The sequence below is a fragment of the Bidens hawaiensis genome, unplaced genomic scaffold, assembly GCF_021521415.1.
Source record: "Bidens hawaiensis isolate Kalapana, Puna unplaced genomic scaffold, B.hawaiensis_p1.1 tig00014833_1, whole genome shotgun sequence".
NCBI classification, from domain to species: domain Eukaryota; kingdom Viridiplantae; phylum Streptophyta; class Magnoliopsida; order Asterales; family Asteraceae; genus Bidens; species Bidens hawaiensis.
In genome coordinates, this window is record NW_027492311.1 from 144,179 (window position 1) to 166,184 (window position 22,006).

General features: G+C 41.0%; 1 protein-coding gene across 1 annotated transcript; it reads left to right on the top strand.

Annotated features, from left to right (window-relative positions):
• The first annotated feature begins 540 nt into the window (after window positions 1–540).
• LOC143547810 (serine/threonine-protein kinase PCRK2-like) lies at window positions 541–20,897 on the top strand. The gene is made up of 4 exons (XM_077039138.1): window positions 541–1,055; window positions 19,590–19,850; window positions 19,926–20,048; window positions 20,444–20,897. The coding sequence occupies exons 1-4, from the start codon at window positions 705–707 to the stop codon at window positions 20,861–20,863; spliced, it is 1,155 nt and encodes a 384-aa protein (XP_076895253.1). The 5' UTR covers window positions 541–704; the 3' UTR covers window positions 20,864–20,897.
• Window positions 20,898–22,006: the final 1,109 nt, after the last annotated feature.

A 22,006-nucleotide genomic window follows, 5' to 3' on the forward strand; every position in this document is an offset into this window, starting at 1 on the left:
ATTCCATGTGTAATGGATGATTCCATTCTATTGAGCAACCAAACATCACTTTCTTCATTCCCACGTAATAAATCATTCAATTTCCCCTGTCATTCTTGCATACCAAACGCTACCTAAGATATTAAATCAAGCTCATATCTCTTGATGCATTAAGATATTAGTTGTTTAGTTTGGTATTATCACAATTATCGTTGGTCTTTGGGGAAAATATATTTTTAAATGCCCGCTTTTTAGGACTCGCTTGGGGCACCCTATATCTCAAACTCCCGGGTTATTACACCATTAAAACCATGATTTACTCATCTTTCTATTAAAAAACGAAGAATGACCATTTCACCGGTCAACGTCCCAATTTTGTCCATCAGAAACGTGTCTCCCCAATATTGTCCACTCTAATTCACGTTGGCCCACAAAGTTAATAACTACCCGATTAGATTTTCAACCAACCTCATACCACAATCAAAAATCCTGTTGAGACGTATAGATATTTTAACTATGAAATGAACTTTTTGATCATTTTCCACTTTAAAAAACTAAAAAATTCATTTAGAATCAGGAATTCAAAGTCAAAACTATTTATTTAATTAAATTTCCACTTGCATAATTTCGTTATTAGTTAGTCTCCTACCGGTTTCATACTTAAGAGTCCAAGTTTTTGGAAGTTTATATGTTTCATTATTCAACTTGTTGATTTGAAGCTGCAAATGGTGTTCCATTGCCGATGTTTATCCTTTGAATACAACGAAGAGATCGAAAATTATGAAACCCGAACTCAAACTCAAACCAAATCAACTGGAACTGAAACTTTTTATACAGCTGGTTCGGATCTTAATCGGTTCGTATCTAATATTCACGCATCAAGTTTGGCCGAGAAACCAAGTAGTCTGAGGTTTTTTACCTATGCTGAGCTTAAGGCAGGTACTGATAACTTTTGCATGGCTTCGAAGATCGGTGAGGGTGGATTTGGGTATGTATACAAAGGTGTGATCATGAGTTTGGAACATCCTTTTCATGAGATTCACGTCGCTGTGAAGTGCGGCAAAAGATTATTGCAGGTACGTTCTGAACTCAAGTCAGCACATATATTTTGTATGTTATATGTAGAACCGCCGTTCACAAAATTAAAGTATAACGATAGTTTTATTAATATTGATTACAATATAAGTGCGGAAGAAAACAAAACAAATTTGCATTTAATAAAATTACATAATTAAGAAAAGAAAAGCAGTCATACAGAACTAATGAAAGTAACGTAAAATCGGTGTTGGCTGAGGATTTATGTTTAACAGAGGTCCCTTAAAACAGATTTCGGGCCACCCAGGTGAACCCGTCTATCTCCCAAGGTACAATAGCCGCAACAGTGTGTACTGCCGAGATTAACCTAGCGCCCGAACTATACATGTACTAGAGTATACGAGACTTTAAACGAAAGAAAACAATATCGAACTTGTGGTTAAACGAACCGAACTAGCTATTTATAGCAGGTATTGTCACACCCTGACTTAGGGCCTAGGCGTGTGACCACAAGTTGATACATGTTTTGTAAATATTTCAGAGTTATGGGTTAATTTTAGCGGAAGATTTTAAGTTTGAATATAATATTAATTTACATTGATAATTTACTTGGGATTAAATACCCAAGTATTAATTTACAAAATATATGTTTCATATTACAAGGATTTTAGTTTATCAAAACGGAGCCATCATGTAATGCGCTTCTATCTTCATTAAGACTCCAATCCTTGCTATTGCTACTTATGCTTAATTACATGCAATGGGTTGGAAAAATACGTCAACTATATGTTGGTGAACACATATGACTCTATAAAACATTTGAATGACATTACAATACAAATATAGTTTTCTCGACAATCTCAGCGGAATCATTTCTACTTCCGGTATATGTACCACTGCCCTACACACACAATTATTTCCGAGCCACATAGCCCTTAATGGAAACTAGTTATGACCGTTAGCCCGCGGCCACGTAGCCTTTGACTGTTTAGGCTGAACAGTTATGTTTGGATCCAGACACATGTGTATTCGGTCTGAGTTGATTTTATTCTCTACTTTGTATTATAATGTTTTAAACATCACTTAATCTCATGTAAATATTGATTGACTCGTTAAGACAAACACCCGTTCATCTTATTGAGTATAAATATATTTTGACTGATTAAAAAGGTTAACGTATTCAGTTGTACCGTCGGTGTTGGAAACCTTGACTGATTGATTGAGAATGATATTTAACCTATACATAAATAGGTTTGTATAAATACCTGAATGGTGTTTTGATTAAGCTATGATTGCTAAATTTAATCTTGAAATCGTTTATATTTGATTGTGAATGAAAACACTTAGGTTTTATGTGACGTTTGATGTAGCATGCTTTGGCTTAATAGATCATACACGTTGGTAAGTTTCTCCAGGTAAGTAAACGGATCCCTCGGTTGATTGGGATTTGTATGAATTACTTTTCCTTAGGCAAGAAACTTACTACTAGTGATATCATCCTTACAGTTACTACATGCCCGTCAAAATATATCTTTGGTTAACATTACTTTGCTATGAAGTAACATTTATGAAAACTCGCGTATGAATGTGAATGTTTATAAAACCCTTTCAAGGTTAAAGGTCATAGCCTCGATTGATGGTCTAAGCTATAAATTGAATAACTTAAACATAACTCCTACCTTTATACCAATACTTAGAATGATAATAAGAAAAAGGCAGGATCTTGATCTACTCGCTTATGTGATTGTTACTTGATTATGACTTCAGAACTTCCACGAACATCGAGGAAATGACACGTCGGCTTGACACGGCAATAAGGAACGCCTTTCTAGGTTAAGTATGTGAATGTGGAGGTGATTTGGGATGAATTTGGCTTCAAACCCGTTCACCCCTTTTACAGGCGAATTTAGGAGCCCATCGCGATACGCGATGGGTTTCTTCTTAGCCCGTCGCGTATCGCGACGCCGCAATTTGACGCCGCCTTATCTGGTGGTGACACGTGGCCTGTCATATCGTGCCACGTGTTGACACGTGGTTGGACACGTGTCGACATTACTGAGCCTCGTCATCGCACTACGCGATGATCCCATGGGTTGAGCCATCGCGTATCGTTAAGCCGCCCATTTCTGGGTTTGTGTGCAAGTCTGTCGCGCTACGCGATGGGCTTAATACCTATCCCATCGCGTATCGTGATGGATGGATTTTTCAGATCTTCCAAGTTTGGTCCCTATACTTATAAAGTTAGTATATTTAGCTAAATTTTTATAGGGTTAAAGACGCGGTGTTACAGGTATTGTATTTTTGTTGTGTGTTTCAAGTGTTGCCCAAACCTGCTATTTATAGCAGGCACATGTCATGAGTCAGCATGACACTTTTCACAATCTGCACCACACTTTCGACACTTGGCGAGACTGCGACATGTGGCAGGTGACTCACTACCTGGACGTGACACTTGGCGACCATTGGCATACATCCGCTCAAATCACGACACTTTTCCCGAACTAGCATATTCATGCAAAAATACTAAGGCGACCCTTAAGCGGCTCACGGTGATGCGAAGTGAAAAGTGCGTCATCAAAGCGCCACATCGCGCCCATCGCCCGAGCCCGTGCGCGTCGGGTGCTTTGCACCTTTGCTAGTGCCACTAAGTGTGTCTTGTTACACAAGAATATAATCTTGTGAGCCCTCCTCCTTATAAAACACTTCTTAGTTTTTCCTTCTATCAATGTGGGACACACCATTTTCATTTCACCAAAGTTCAAGTTCTTAACCACATATTTTAGAGCATCGATATCACATTCATTTCTACTCTTGGACTCGTTATTAATTAGTATACTAATTATAATATTATTAGTTCAAAAAATTTCAACAATCCCCCACATGAATGGATATCGATCCTTATACTCTAGTGTCATGTATAATTACAACGGTTGAGTGTTGTAAGAGAAGTAGGTGTTTCCTTTGAACTTTCCTATGTGAAACATACTTAGTATCCTAGCGATTAGTAGACGTGGTGTCCTTGAACTAACCCCCATTGATGTGGACATTATTACATTTCACACAACACTTTTCCTGGCCTTGTTAACCCCTCATTGTCGTGTCCGTTCTGGTCATGGAACACTAGCTTGGTTCTGCAAGAGCTCTAGGATCTGCGCACCCCACAAATCCATTTGAAGTGACCTCACTTCTCTAACACATAGGTGAATTGGTCCTTAAATCATTATGGTTACCATGATTCACATATCATTAACCATTACATGGGTGATTTGACCCTCAAATCATTAAAAGCATTATGGTCACTTTGATCTTCATATCATTAACCATATCTTATGTTTAGCCTTACCTTAGTCACTGATTGTCTTAGGAATGGACTAGGACATTTAAGTAAACACCCTTTTATGATCTAGAGGGATATATATGTTAATTTCCCACAGTGACCACCCTTAGTTCATGCAGTTAGGTTGTCCTATTGAACCTAGATCTTCGGATCTCCACTCTCATAGGTTAGGTTTTCCTTTGCACTAACTTACTCTATGGGCTTTAGTCCCATTCCTCTTGACGACTTATATACGACCTCTCTGCTTAAGCCTTTTGTAAGCGGATCCGCAATGTTATCCTTTGACTTCACGTAGTCAACAGTGATAACCCCTGTAGAGAGAAGTTGTTTTATAGTATTGTGTCTACGTCGTATATGTCTAGATTTGCCATTATACATTGAGATCTTCCAATCGCCGATTGGCAATCGCAGTGTATGCAAATATTTGTAACTGGTTTTGGCCATCTTGGAACATATTCCAAAAACTACCCTAACCATTATGCTTCTTCCCCAGCTTTGTCTAATGCAATAAACTCATATTCCATTGTGGATTTTGCTATAAGTGTTTGTTTGGAGGATTTCCAAGATATAGCAGCTCATCCCAAGGTAAACACATAGCCACTTGTGGACTTGGAATCTTTCATGTCGGATATCCAATTAGCATCACTGTATCCTTTTATAACAGCTGGATCTTGGCCATAATGCAGTTCATAATTCCTCGTGTATCTTAAATACCTTAGTAATAGGGATGAGCATGGTACCGGACCGGTACCGACCGGTCCCGGTCCTAAAAATCCTGATCCCGAAAATTCCTAATTCTTGGTACCGGTACCGGTACCAAAATATTCGGTTCAGTACCGGTACGGTACCGGGATTATACCGGTACCGGAGGTAAAAAATCGGGAAATACCGGTACCGTACCGATCCCGAAACTTAAAACTTTGGTACCGATTTTGCTCATCCCTACTTAGTAATCTTGTCATGCTTTTCCAATGCTCTGAGCTAGGATTACTTGTATATCTACTTAGCCTGCTCACAGCATATGCTAAGTCCGGCCGGGTACATGACATAAGATACATAAGACTGCCAATTATCCTTGAATACTCCAACTGAGAAATTCCCTCGCCTCTATTCTTTGACAGATGTTAGGTAGTATCAATCGGGGTTCGAGCTATACTCGTGTCTCCCGTGTTGAATTTTTCAAGGATTTTATCAACATAATGAGATTGACTTAATACGAGACCGTTTTGGGTTCTAATGATCTTTACTCCAAGAATGACGTCGGCTAAAACCCATGTCTTTCATGTCAAATCTCGCCTTCAACATATCTTTAGTAGACCTGATCATCTCGTTATCACTCCCAATGATAAGCATATCATCTACATAAAGGCACTAAATCACATAACCTCTCAATGTGTTTTCACATAAACACACTTATCGAATTCATTTATTTTGAACCCACATTTTAGCATAAATTGGTCAAACTTTTGGTGCCATTGCTTTGGAGCTTGCTTCAAAACATATAGAGACTTAACGAGTTTGCAAACTTTAACCTCTTGGCCAGGAGCAGAAAAACCCTCAGGTTGTTCCATGTATATTTCTCCGTCCAATTCCCCCTTTAGGAATGCAGTTTTACATCCATTTGATGTATTTCCAAATTTCTCAAAGCTGCAATCGCAAGCACCAACCTTATCGAGGTTATTTGAGTCACGGGTGAGTACGTATCAAAATAGTCTAGACCTTCCTTTTGTCTAAAACCTTTGATTACTAACCTTGCCTTATACTTGTCAATGGAGCCATCAGGTCTCATCTTCCTTTTGAATATCCAACGATATCCAAGTGGTTTACAACCCGGAGGAAGATACACTAGTTCTCAAGTGTGATTCTGTAAAACAGAATCAGTTTCGTTTTTGATGACTTCTTTCCATTGTGGTCCCTTTGAAGAGTTGACCGCTTGTTGGTAGGTATGAGGTTCTCCCTCTATCATGTATGCAATAAAATCAGGTCCAAAGGACTTCTCAGCCCTTTGTCTTTTGCTTCTTCTTGGCTCAACTTCTTCAGGCTCGGATTGTTCCTGAGTTTCATCTAAAACCATCTCATCAACCTGTGCACTAGCATGTGTTGATGAACTAGCATGCATGTTTCCCAAACACGGAAACACATTTTCAAAGAATGACGCATTCCTTGATTTCATTATATTATTTTTTGTGTATTTCGGGATTCTTAGATTCATACACAAGAAACCGATATGTACTACTATAATGGGCATAACCTATGAACACGCAATCCACAGTTATGGGTCCTATTTTTGGAACCTTTGGTGGTGGTACCAATACCTTTTCCAGGCACCCCCACACTTTTAGGTATTTATATGACGGTTTTCTTCATGTCCATAACTCATATGGAGTTACATCTTTTTTCTTACGGGGTACTTTATTCAAAAGATAGTTCGCTGACAGAATGGCCTCCCCCCACATATCTGGGCTCAATCCGGAACTCAACAGTAAGGCATTCAACATTTCTTTTAATGTACGGTTCTTTCGTTCCGAAATTCCGTTTGATTGTGGGGAGTATGGTGGGGTACATTCATGTACAATCCCACTTTGTGCACATAGATCTGCAAATGGTGCAACATACTCACCGCCTCTATCGTTTCTCACCGTTTTTATTTTCCGGTTCATTTGGTTTTCAACCTCATTTTAATACAAGATAAACTTGTTTACAGCTTCATCTTTACTTTTAAGTAGGTACACATAGCAATACCTTGTACAATCGTCAATAAAAGTGATGAAGTACTTATTTCCTCCTCTTGTGGGAATTGATTTAAAATCACATACATCAGAGTGAATCATGTCAAGGGGTTTGGTTATTCGTTCAACTGATTTGAATGATGATTTTGTTTGTTTGGCTTCAACACATGTATTACATTTAGTTTTTGAGTCAAAAGTGATAGACGGTATGTAATTTAACATAATTAATCGATGCATTGAATCGAAATTGATATGACCAAGACGACCATGCCACACATTTTGAGACTCAATCATATACGCAGAAGTAGTAGCATTTTTATTCATATCTTTGGTCATAGCCATTACATTTAGTTTAAACATACCGTTAAGGGCATAACCCCTTCCAACAAACATACCACGTTTGGTCAACACAAACTTATGACTTTCAAAAACTAAACGAAACCCATTCTTGTTAAGCAACCATCCCGACACAAGGCTCTTGCGCAATTCGGGAATATACAGCACGTCGCTTAGTGTCAGCTTTTTTCCTGAATTCTACTTTAGGACTACTTCACCTTCTCCCTTGGCATCGGCTGTAGTTGAATTTCCCATGTACAACTTTTCATCTCCCACAACCTCTTTAAACTTACTAAAGAGGGTCTTGTCTGGACATACGTGATGAGTAGCTCCAGTGGCCACCCACCATCCTTTTAAGTGGTCGGATATCAAGTTGACCTCATTCATCATAGTCGAAAGGTCAGAGATCATTGCCACAAGCTTCTCATCTTCATCAACCATGTTTGCCCTCTCCTTTTTGGGCTTGCTGCATTCTCCAGCACGGTGACCAGATTCACCACCGTTGTAACCTTTAAAAACTGCAACCTTTTTCTTCACACCACCTTTTCTAGGTCCAAGATTGAACTTAGCTTTACCCTTGCCTTTCGGTTTGCCTTTGTATCTCTTTGAAGATTGACCATGTTCAATCATGTTGGCTTTTGCATATATATCAACTTGTGATCCCTTTAGTTTTACCCGATTGTCTTCCTTAATTCGAAGACGTACCACTAAGTCCTCCATGTTCGTTTCCTTTTGTTTGCGCTTAAGGTAGTTCTTAAACATTACCCAAATTGGAGGCAACTTTTCAATTGCAGCTGCCACTTGGAAAGCCTCACTAAGTGCTATTCCTTCAAAAAGTATATCTGCAATCAAGATTTGTAATTCTTCAACTTGACTCATCACAGTTTTAGAGTCAACCATTTTGAAGTCCAAGAACCGGGCCACAACAAACTTTTTTGTGCCCAAATCTTCTGTCTTTTACTTGCGTTTTAACGACTCCCATAGTTCTTTAGCCCTCGTCATTTTGCAATACACATTGTACAGTTCATTAGCAAGGCCACTTAACACATAGTTACGGCACATGTACTCACAATGCTTCCACTCATCAAGAGCAGCCAATGCTTGAGCGTCGGCATCCTCACTAAGTTGAGGGGGAGATTCTTTTAGAAAACTCACAAGATATAAAGCGATAAGGTAGAACATCGTCCTTTGTTGCCATGCTTTAAAGTTTAAACCAGAAAACTTTTCTGGTTTTTCAGCATGGTTTTCCATTGCTTGGGTTGCTTGGGTACCAACTAATGGTCCCATAGCGGTGGAAACCATAGATCCCATAGTGGAGGAAATCATAGATCCCATACTAACTGTGGTGATGGCTGCAGTAGTGTCGGCCATTTCTGTACTGTACTGCACTGCACTGTAAAATCAGAAAGTTTAAAATTTGGTTTACATAAAACCAAAAAACAACTTTAAGAAAACTTTTTAATAAAGTAATCAATAAAATTTCAAAAACAAAATATAAACGGATTGTTGTTTCCGAAAGTTTGTTTTAAGATTGTAGAACCGCCGTTCGCAAAACTAAAGTATAACGATAGTTTTATTAATATTGATTACAATACAAGTGCGCAAGAAAAGAAAACAAATTTGCATTTAATATAATTACATAATTAAGTTAAGAAAAGCAGTAGTACAGAACTAACGAAAGTAACGTAAAATGGGTGTTGGCTGAGGATTTCTGTTTAACAGAGGTCCCTTAAAACATATTTCGGGCCACCCAGGTGAACCCGTCTGTCTCCCAGGGTACAACAGCCGCAACAATGTGTATTGCCGGCATTAACCTAGCACCCGAACTATACCTGTACTAGAGTATACAAGACTTTAAACGAAACAAAACAATATCGAACTTGTGGTTAAACGAACTGAACTAGCTATTTATAGCAGGTATTGCATTTTTGTTGTGTGTTTCAAGTGTTGCCCAAACCTGCTATTTAAAGCAGGCACATGTCGTGATTCAGCATGACACTTGGCACAATCTGCACCACACTTGGCGACCTGTGGCATACTGTCACACCCGGCCCTGAGCGGCGGAAACAGCCGGGCGCGCGCGAGTGGGGATTGATAATTAAGCACGGGCCATTGCAAACATTCAAAGATTTTCATTGCGCATGAAATGTTTAATACAAATACATTACATTGTTTAAAAATTACATAAAAACATCCAAGTATAAAAACTGTTGAAGATTTCCATGCCATATCCCCTTGCGTGGCGGGAACAACCACGCGCATCGAAGGGATAGAACTAAAATCTTCCAAAAAGCTAGTTTTAGATGTTCAGCGTGAGGTGCTCTAAGTGTGACTCCATGCGCTACCTAGTTATCTCCTGAAAGACACGTAAAAACATTTGAATCAGTATAAACTGAGTGAGTTCACAAGTTTTAGTAACTTGATAAATCGTATTGCATCATAATCTTGATAAAACTCATTCTGAAACATATTTCTGATAGCATCATTAAAACACATGCTTGGTAAAACATAGTTCTATCAACATATTCTGATAAAATCGTTCCGCGGGTTACGCGCGAACATTTCTGGGAACTGTGCTCGTCTGTGTAAGTGGCGCTGCCACTACGAGCGAAACAAGTAATACTGTCCCGCGGGTTACGCGCGGACACTTCTGAAAAGTCGTGCTCGTCTGTGTAAGTGGCGCTGCCACTACGAGCGAATAATACCGTCCCGCGGGTTACGCGCAGACGTTGTGCCGGAAAACAAGGCGCTCGTCTGCGTAAGAGGAGCGACCTCTACGAGCGGGCTCAAACCCATAGTACTGCCCCATGACCATACTAGGCACTCGTCTGTGTAAGAGGTGCGACCCCTACGAGTGGGCGGATCAAACCAGCAGTCCCTACCCTTAGAGTTCCAATGGTAAAGTGATCACTTACTCGAATTCTGGCGCACATACATTGTAAACCAAAGATAACCGTTTGCATTGCTCATCATGAAACATAATTTAAACACAATCGTTTGCATAACTTGTAAGTATAACATGATAAATCGTAATTTAAGTACGTGTCCCTCGCCCCGAAAACAGTTTAAAAACAGTGAAAATAGTGAAAATAGGGGCTGTGAGACTCACCTGTGGTTCTTGTTAAGGGATTAATCGAGATTCGGGTTTTCTTGGTGTTGGCCTTTGAATTGAAGGTCTAGTAACTGGAACGGAATTGAAAATAACGGATGCTTGGGAGATGTTTAGTGCAAGTTTGCAGTTCTTAAGAGAGAAGTTTGAAGTGTGCTTGGGTGATAATTTAGGTTACATATTTATAGGCAAACTCAAGGGAACACAATCCCTTGCTTTAGGGGATTGTAATCTTTTCATATCTAGGTGTAATGATGATAAAGTATGGAAATTATTATTATTTATTTAAAAGTGGAGTAGTGGATAATAGATTTTGATTTGATTTGGTCAGGACATGCAGGTCTGGGGTTGGTGAGAATAGGGTGGCTGACAGTTGACTTTTCATGTTACAGTGTGCTTTTTCAGGTACTTTTGTCAGTGTACAGTAAAAAGTGGAAAATCTCTGAAACACGCTACTGTTTCCTTTTGGGCGGGAGTAATCTCCTTACGTCTGGAGAATAGACTGAGTGTTCTGTGCGTATCACTTTGTGCGCATAGCTTTCTGCGTGAAGGACATTTCTTTGCTGCGGGTAGGCACGTAACCTTCTCGCAGTTAGGGACATTGAGTTTCATTTGTAGATTCTCCAGGTGGTCTTGGTATTTCAACATAGTGATCAGTTATGTTGAAGTCAATTCCATCTTGGAGCTTCAGACAAACTAGCTCTCAATGTTCCCGCCATGCGGGGAGGTTAGTTCCCTTCCGCACGCGCATAAACGATTTAGGATGCACCCGCCTTAGCATCATGCGGGATGGTCAACCCATTAGACAACATGACGTTAAGGTACATGAAAACATAAAGCCAAAACATTCGCGCATGGCGCATATAACACATGCCCACGCTGGTTCTTAACATGGCGCGCTCGCGCAGGGCGCACATAACAAATGCACGCGCTGATTCTAACATGGCGCGCTTGCGCAGGGCGCACATAACAAATGCACGCGCTGTTTCTAACATGGCGCGCTTGCGCAGGGCGCACATAACAAATGCACGCGCTGTTTCTAACATGGCGCGCTTGCGCAGGGCGCATATAACATAATTACCTAATATTTAGGTTGATTACTTGGTTTAAGGGATTGGGAATTTACCGGGTGTCACATTCTCCCCCTGTTAAGAGAATTTCGTCCCGAAATTTAGGAGACGTTGCTGGCAGAAGCCATGCTCTGAAAGAGGTGTGGGTATTTCATGCGCATCTGGTCTTCTCTTTCCCAAGTGAATTCAGGCCCACGCCTCGAGTTCCATTGAACCTTTACTAACTTGATTCTGCTTCTGCGTAACTTTTGTTCTTTCCAATCGGTTACTGCTATAGATTCTTCTACGAAGTGCAGCTGTTTGTCGATGTGAATCTCTTCCAACGGCAAAATCAACGTTTCGTCAGATAAGCACTTTTTGAGGTTGGACACATGAAACGTATCATGAACTCCACTGAGTTCGGCGGGTAAACGGAGTTTATAAGCAACCGGACCGATCCTTTCCAGGATCTCAAATGGTCCAATGTAGCGCGGATTCAACTTTCCTCGCTTGCCGAAACGGGGGACTCCTTTCCATGGAGAGACTTTCAAAAGTACTCTATCCCCTACTTGAAACTCCAACGGTTTCCTTCGCACATCTGCGTAGCTCTTCTGTCTGTCGCGCGCTGTCTTAAGGCGATCCCGTATCTGAAAAATCTTGTCTGTTGTTTCTTGGATCAATTCTGGACCAGTCATTTGCTTGTCACCCACTTCAGCCCAGCACAGTGGGGATCTACACTTGCGCCCATACAAAGCTTCAAACGGCGCAGCCTTGAGGCTTGTGTGATAACTGTTGTTGTAAGAAAATTCAACCAATGGGAGATGAGTATCCCAGCTACCTCCGAAATCGATTGCGCACGCGCGTAGCATATCTTCCAATGTCTGGATTGTTCGCTCGCTTTGCCCATCCGTTTGAGGATGATATGACGTACTCATGTCAAGACGAGTACCTAAAGCCCCTTGTAACGATCTCCAAAATCTTGAGGTGAACCGACTATCTCTATCAGAAATGATGGACACTGGGACTCCATGTTTTGAAACTACTTCTCGAATATATAATCGGGCTAACTTTTCCATCTTATCGGTTTCCTTGATCGGCAGGAAGTGCGCTGACTTAGTTAGCCGATCCACAATAACCCAGATCGTGTCGTAACCCCCAGGTGTCCTTGGCAGTTTGGTGATGAAGTCCATAGAGATTTGTTCCCACTTCCACATGGGAATTTCTGGCTGTTGAAGCAACCCCGACGGCTTCTGGTATTCAGCCTTTACCTTCGAACACGTCAGGCACTTACTGACATACGTCGCGATGGCGCCTTTAAGATTGGGCCACCAATACAGCGCTTTAACATCATGGTACATCTTGTCTGCGCCAGGATGTACGGAATACCGTGTCTTGTGAGCTTCGTTTAATACTTGCTCGCGCAATCCTCCCTTGAGAGGGACCCATATGCGGTTAGCGAAATATAAATTGCCGTTCTCTTTAAGTTCTAAACTCTTAATCATACCCCCAAGGGATTCGTTTTTAGCAAACTCTGGTTTCAAGGCTTCTTGCTGAGCGTCTCGGATGCGGGTAGAGAGATCTGCGTGAATGGTCAACCTTAGAGCCTTGACTCGCAGCGTTTTTATTCGCTCCTTCCTACTTGGCGCGTCTGCCACCACATTCGCCTTTCCAGGGTGGTACTTAATTTCACAATCATAATCATTCAACAACTCCACCCATCTTCGTTGCCTCATGTTTAAATCCTTTTGATCAAATATATGTTGAAGGCTCTTGTGATCCGTAAAAATTATACACTTTGTACCATAGAGTTAATGGCGCCAAATCTTTAGCGCGAAGACAACCGCTCCAAGTTCCAGATCATGCGTTGTGTAGTTCTTTTCATTGGTCTTGAGTTGGCGCGAGGCATACGCTATGACTTTGTCTCGCTGCATAAGGACACATCCAAGTCCCTGATGTGAAGCGTCGCAGTAAACGACGATGTCATCCGTCCCCTCGGGCAGAGACAAAATTGGCGCACTACATAACTTCTGTTTCAACATTTGAAATGCTGTTTCCTGATTTTCGCCCCAAACAAACTTCTTGTCTTTCTGAGTTAGCGCGGTCAGTGGTAGAGCTATCTTGGAGAAGTTCTCAATGAAGCGTCGATAGTAGCCAGCTAGTCCTAGGAATTGCCTCACCTCAGTTGGGGTTTTTGGCGCTTCCCAGTTTTCGATGGCCTTGACTTTGGAAAGATCAACGTGTATTCCTTTCTCGTTTACAACGTGACCGAGAAAATGAACTTCTCTAAGCCAAAACTCACATTTGGAAAACTTCGCATACAACTTTTCTTTCCTCAACAATTCCAAAATCAATCTCAGGTGTTGCTCATGCTCGGCCTTGGTCCGAGAGTAAATCAGAATATCATCTATAAACACAATCACAAACTTGTCCAAGTATGGTTTGCACACGCGGTTCATCAGATCCATGAATACAGCCGGCGCATTAGTTACCCCGAAAGGCATCACTAAGAACTCATAATGGCCGTATCTAGTTCGGAAGGCTGTTTTCGGCACATCTTCCTCATGGACCCTAAGTTGGTGGTATCCAGACCGTAGATCTATCTTCGAATAATAACTGGATCCTTGCAACTGGTCAAATAAGTCGTCAATCCTCGGTAAGGGGTACCAATTCTTGACTGTCAGCTTATTCAGCTCCCTGTAGTCAATACACATCCGGAACGAACCATCCTTCTTCTTAACAAACAGTACTGGAGCTCCCCAAGGTGAAAAGCTTGGGCGTATGAAACCCTTATCCAATAGTTCCTGTAACTGATTGGATAGCTCTTGCATCTCAGATGGAGCTAGTCGATAAGGCGCTCGAGCTACGGGCGCAGCTCCTGGGACCAAATCAATACGAAACTCGACTTGTCGCGGCGGCGGTAATCCGGGCAAATCTTCAGGAAAAACTTCTGGAAATTCGCGCACTACTGGTAAGTCTTCAATTCTTCGCTCATCTCCTTTCTTCTCTACGACATGCGCCAGGAAGGCGTAGCACCCTTTCCTTAGGCACTTACGCGCCTTTAGGCACGAAATTAGTTTCGTCGCAACTCCCCTTCTTTCCCCTTGAATTACCAAGGTTTCTTCGTTCAACAGTGGGATCCGAACCTGCTTCTCATGGCAAATAACTTCCGCGCGGTTCTCGACTAACCAATCCATACCTACCACGATGTCAAAACTTCCCAAGTCTATTGGTAACAAGTTAATATTGAACCCGTGACCTCCCATGACTATAACACATTGTTCAGTTCTTTCGTTCGCGCATAACTGCCTACCATTGGCTAGTTCTATAGTATAAGGCGTGTCTAGCCTACTGGTTGCTAGGCCTAGGGAGTTTTTAAACTCAGCAGATATAAAACTTAGGTCAGCGCCAGTATCAAATAAGACAGATGCAAAATGGCCGTTAAGCAAAAACGTACCGGTTACCACATTCGGCTCTTCTTTAGCTTCACCCGCGCCGATCACAAAAGCTCTCCCGCGAGCTTGGTTTCCCCTTTGCGGGCAATCCCGACTGAAATGCCCTGGCTTTCCGCATGCGTAGCAGTTGTCACTGGCTCCAGCTTCTTTAGCACGGCAATTCACCGTCTTGTGCCCTGGCCTGTTACATTTGGCGCACGTGACGCTCGCGCATTCACCCTCGTGGTGAAACTTGCATTTGTTGCACCATGGGTAAGGCCCGCTGTATCCTTTCCTTGATGGCTCCGCGGCTTGGATCGCGTAAACCCTTGCGCTTTCCTGCTTCTTGAACGGTGGCTGCTTGGAGTCGGACCCTCGGTGGTGAGAGTTCCATTTCCTCTTGGAGTCAGAGGTTCGCTGCTCGTTTCCGCGCGTAGTCAACATACCCGCACGGACCGTATCCCTTGTAAGGGTGATGGCCCGCGCTACCGCCTCATCAAAGGTTGGAGGCGCTGCGGCGTTGAGCGGAACCCTAACAACAGGAGGTAACCCAAAAATATACCTCTCGATCTTCTTTTCCTCCGTGTTTGCCATGTCTGGCACCAACTGGCAAAGCTCGTTGAACCGGTTGTTGTAGGCGTCGATATCCGTTCCTACCATGGTGTGGTTCCAGAATTCCTGCTGCAGACTCTGGATTTCTGCGCGAGAGCAGAACTTTCTCATCATCATTTCCTTCAGTTCTTCCCAGGTCTTGTGAAGAGCAACTTCTCGCCCCAAAGTCTTCACTTGAAGTTTCCACCAAGACGAAGCTGCTTCTTGGAACATGCATGTCGCGTAAAGAACCTTCTGGTTCTCACTACATCTGCTAATGGAGAGAACTGTCTCCATCTTGTCAATCCAGTTGTAGAGCCCAATGGCCCCTTCGGTACCCTTGAATGGCCAAGGCCTACAGGCCATAAATGTCTTATAGGAGCACCCTTTGTCCAAGGCTCCTGAATCGGGTTCTGGGGTCTCGTTCTGACGACCCTGACTTGATTCGGCCTTGCTGGCCTCATGTGTCGCAATCGCCTGCGCGATTATTTCCGCGAGTTCCTCGGGTGTCATGGTAATTCCCTTGGCTCTGGTTGGAGGCATTCTCGCTTTAAAAGAGTGAAAATATATTAAACTTAGCGCATGTACTCTGAGCACATAATGTTCTTTATCTTTATTCACTAGACACTGTGTGACCCGTGTTCCTAAGTGTGTGTATAGTTTCTTTTGAAAATATTTTCTTTGAAAAAAATATTTCATGCTCTGTCCCCAACGGTTATAGTCTAGGTTAAAACTTCTTTTCCTAGTTCGCTATAACCAGTGCTCTGATACCAATCTGTCACACCCGGCCTTGAGCGGCGGAAACAGCCGGGCGCGCGCGAGTGGGGATTGATAATTAAGCACGGGCCATTGCAAACATTCAAAGATTTTCATTGCGCATGAAATGTTTAATACAAATACATTACATTGTTTAAAAATTACATAAAAACATCCAAGTATAAAAACTGTTGAAGATTTCTATGCCATATCCCCTTGCGCGGCGGGAACAACCACGCGCATCGAAGGGATAGAACTAAAATCTTCCAAAAAGCTAGTTTTAGATGTTCAGCGTGAGGTGCTCTAAGTGTGACTCCATGCGCTACCTAGTTATCTCCTGAAAGACACGTAAAAACATTTGAATCAGTATAAACTGAGTGAGTTCACAAGTTTTAGTAACTTGATAAATCGTATTGCATCATAATCTTGATAAAACTCATTCTGAAACATAATTCTGATAGCATCATTAAAACACATGCTTGGTAAAACATAGTTCTATCAACATATTCTGATAAAATCGTTCCGCGGGTTACGCGCGAACATTTCTGGGAACTGTGCTCGTCTGTGTAAGTGGCGCTGCCACTACGAGCGAAACAAGTAATACTGTCCCGCGGGTTACGCGCGGACACTTCTGAAAAGTCGTGCTCGTCTGTGTAAGTGGCGCTGCCACTACGAGCGAATAATACCGTCCCGCGGGTTACGCGCAGACGTTGTGCCGGAAAACAAGGCGCTCGTCTGCGTAAGAGGAGCGACCTCTACGAGCGGGCTCAAACCCATAGTACTGCCCCATGACCATACTAGGCACTCGTCTGTGTAAGAGGTGCGACCCCTACGAGTGGGCGGATCAAACCAGCAGTCCCTACCCTTAGAGTTCCAATGGTAAAGTGATCACTTACTCGAATTCTGGCGCACATACATTGTAAACCAAAGATAACCGTTTGCATTGCTCATCATGAAACATAATTTAAACACAATCATTTGCATAACTTGTAAGTATAACATGATAAATCGTAATTTAAGTACGTGTCCCTCGCCCCGAAAACAGTTTAAAAACAGTGAAAATAGTGAAAATAGGGGCTGTGAGACTCACCTGTGGTTCTTGTTAAGGGATTAATCGAGATTCGGGTTTTCTTGGTGTTGGCCTTTGAATTGAAGGTCTAGTAACTGGAACGGAATTGAAAATAACGGATGCTTGGGAGATGTTTAGTGCAAGTTTGCAGTTCTTAAGAGAGAAGTTTGAAGTGTGCTTGGGTGATAATTTAGGTTACATATTTATAGGCAAACTCAAGGGAACACAATCCCTTGCTTTAGGGGATTGTAATCTTTTCATATCTAGGTGTAATGATGATAAAGTATGGAAATTATTATTATTTATTTAAAAGTGGAGTAGTGGATAATAGATTTTGATTTGATTTGGTCAGGACATGCAGGTCTGGGGTTGGTGAGAATAGGGTGGCTGACAGTTGACTTTTCATGTTACAGTGTGCTTTTTCAGGTACTTTTGTCAGTGTACAGTAAAAAGTGGAAAATCTCTGAAACACGCTACTGTTTCCTTTTGGGCGGGAGTAATCTCCTTACGTCTGGAGAATAGACTGAGTGTTCTGTGCGTATCACTTTGTGCGCATAGCTTTCTGCGTGAAGGACATTTCTTTGCTGCGGGTAGGCACGTAACCTTCTCGCAGTTAGGGACATTGAGTTTCATTTGTAGATTCTCCAGGTGGTCTTGGTATTTCAACATAGTGATCAGTTATGTTGAAGTCAATTCCATCTTGGAGCTTCAGACAAACTAGCTCTCAATGTTCCCGCCATGCGGGGAGGTTAGTTCCCTTCCGCACGCGCATAAACGATTTAGGATGCACCCGCCTTAGCATCATGCGGGATGGTCAACCCATTAGACAACATGACGTTAAGGTACATGAAAACATAAAGCCAAAACATTCGCGCATGGCGCATATAACACATGCCCACGCTGGTTCTTAACATGGCGCGCTCGCGCAGGGCGCACATAACAAATGCACGCGCTGATTCTAACATGGCGCGCTTGCGCAGGGCGCACATAACAAATGCACGCGCTGTTTCTAACATGGCGCGCTTGCGCAGGGCGCACATAACAAATGCACGCGCTGTTTCTAACATGGCGCGCTTGCGCAGGGCGCATATAACATAATTACCTAATATTTAGGTTGATTACTTGGTTTAAGGGATTGGGAATTTACCGGGTGTCACACATACATCCGCTCAAATCACGACACCTGTCCTAAACCAGCTTACTCATGCAAAAATACTAATGCGGCCCTTAAGCGGCTCGCGGTGATGCGAAGTGCGCCATCAAAGTGCCACATTGCGCCCATCGCCCGAGCCGGTGCGCGTCGGGTGCTTTGCACCCTTGCTAGTGCCACCAAGTGTGTCTTGTTATACAAGAATATAGTTTTGTGAGCCCTCCTCCTTATAAACCACTTCTTAGTTTTTCCTTCTATCAGTGTGGGACAAACCCATTTTCATTTCACAAAAGTTCAAGTTCTTAACCACATATTTTAGAGCATCGATATCATATTCATTTCTACTCTTGGACTCGTTATTAATTAGTATACTAATTATAATATTATTAGTCCAAAAAATTTCCAACATTATATATATATTTTTGAAGTTGGAACATTATGTCAATAATAGGACTGACAAGCAAGTCAGGTCGGATGGGTTTGGTTTGGGTCAGATAAACAATTCGATTCAAGAATGGGTTATTTTGGTTCGGGTCAAAACTGGTTCCAATTCCTACCGAAACTAAACATGTCTGACCCGACTCGTATGCTAGTCCTAGTTTTAATTCATTTAAAGACACCAACCCTTTAAAATTACCCAATTATCTAACATAATCAAACCGGTTAATGGGTTTGGTTGTAAACTAATGGGTCATGGGTCGACCGGATTAACTGAACAGTTTGGCAGGTTGACTTGTTTAATTAAATGGGTTACACATGTCAACCTGAACATAATCTATTTAATTAATCAGGACAGCCCGAAAACGGCATGTTTTTTAAACATGTTAGACAGAGCAACCCTTAGACAGAGCAACCCAAAACCTGATTGTTTTCATGTCGTGTTAGTAATTACCAATCTTAATAATTTAGCTATACTTGTTTAAACACACGGAAAAAATATATGTGAGTCTCTTTATTTATTTGCTTGCAAGTTTTGTGGACAATTTTGAATCTTGATTAGTTGAGTATACTGCATTAGGGGCACAAAGAGTGGATGACTGAGATTAATGTTCTTGGGGTGCTTGAGCATCCAAATCTTGTCAAACTAATTGGTTACTGTGCAGAAGACGATGAACGGGGTGTACATCTGTTTTTAGTCTATCAATATATGGTTAATGGAAGCGTGCGAGATCATTTATATGCAAAATCAGAAACACCTCTCTCATGGAACATGAGGCTGAAAGTGGCTCAAGATGCCGCGCGTGACTTGACATATTTACATGAACAAATGGATTTTCAGGTTAAGAATCCCAAAAAGAAAAGAAAATGTTTATTGATTTATATGCTAACAAGAGCATTAGCTTTGATTTTGTAGATCATTTTAAGAGATTTCAAAGCTTCCAATATTCTTCTTGATGATCAATGGAATGCTAAGCTCTCGGATTTCGGGGTGGCTCGACTAGGTCCTGAAAAAGGAGACACTCATGTCTCAACCAGTGTATGTTACTTTACACAGACAGGGGAGCATGTGAGAACATGCGGAACAAAATGAATCATTCATTTTTTCGATCTTAGAGAAATCCAAAATAAAAGAAAATGATAGAATTGCAATGTTTCTTTGCCTCTCATGAAATTACAAAGGGAAAACATATGTAGGTTGATGATTGGAAACTTAAACATATGAACATATTAATTGATGGTTTTGAACATACATAAGCATACTCATTTGTATGTTAGGAGTACAAAATTCAGAAAAATTAACCATTGACAAAAAAAAACAACAATTTGTTGAAAATATAGTGTTGTAATTAGCATTTTATGGACATATAGATTGATTTTAGATTTCCAATTTTCATCATACAATTTCTTAAATTAGTGATATGATATCATCAGTTTGTAGGAACCATGGGATATGCTGCTCCAGAGTACATTTCAGATGGGCACCTCACTTCCAAGAGTGATGTTTGGAGCTACGGCGTGTTCCTATATGAACTTATCACGGGCAGGCACCCATTGGATAGAAGCCGGCCTCGAAACGAGCAGAAGCTTCTAGAATGGATTAAACCTTACATTGGATCAAAAAGGTTACAGAAAATTATTGATCCAAGACTTGAAGGTGATTACCCTCTGAAGTCAGCACAAAAATTGTCATATATTGCCAGCTGTTGTGCGCGTAGAGACCCGAAGTCAAGACCGAAGATGAGCGAGGTGCTAGAAATGGTTAGCCAGCTTATTGTGGTTCAATCACAAGCAGTTGAAATTCACAAGCAGTTTTCGTGTTTCAAAAAGGCTTGCGGTTGTTGTGTATCGTAGCGATTGTGATACGACAGAACAAAAGACTCCATTGATCTCAGATTTAATCCGTTCGTTTATATACTTATAAACATAATATATGTCGGATAATAAACTTTGTGGCGTAGTTGTACGAAAGTATTTTTATTGAGTCAAAGGTCTGAATGTAGTTCATGGATGTCCACGTTCATGTTATTTGCCATGTCATCATGAAGAACTTTGAAAGGATAGTTATGGGATAATTTCTACAATTTAAACAAAAATAAAGTTTCATCAATGTTTATACGTACTTATGTGATTTTATATATATTTGTAAATGTAAACTAGACGAGTGCACGGGCGATGCAGCGGGAAATACATACCTTAGTAATCACGTAAGAGATTTTTGGGTGCTCATTGTTCCGTTTGAAACCGTGAATTAAGACTTCTTATTTTATACTTAATTTAGTATCGAAGTACAAATGAAACCAAAACCTAACCATTGTTAATGGTTTGCTTTTATTGGGATTTAATTTTCAACCGTTGGTTTCAGTTTTCGATGACAAAAAACGGCTTGGCTCACGGCTTGGTTTAAAACCATCAAAACCGGACCACAAACGTCTATACGTAAGATGTTATTTTTAACTGAAAACAAACTATAACAATATCATACTCAAATTAAAGAGAATTAAATGCTCGTTTTTATGGTGCAAAATTTTAAAAATAATTTTAACGTATGAAAAAGTTATAACCGTTTTAAAATCGTTGGGGAATTTGGGTTAAAAGTGAAATTATAAATAATATATCGTTAAAAGATGAGAGTTCAAAGTTGCAACTATTCTTTAAATTTACAAAAGTTGATTAAAGTTGAGAGGGGAATGTTGTAAATAATTTGAAGAAATATAATGACTACTTTACCCATGAGTGTCTTAATTTAGTGTTTAAAAATTTGTAAATTACATAAAATTGAGTGTTTTAATTTGCGGCGCATTATATATAGTATAAATATAAAAGAAAGCTGAAAAAAACAATTTTTTCGAATTTTAGATTTTGCTGATTTTTTTACGATGGACTTGCGAGGTTATATGAGCGACGATGAGTCAATGAAACAACACTCATTGATTCGTAAGTGACAAAGTTTATTTAACTTGTAAAAGAAATACAATAAAGTTTATAAATAATACT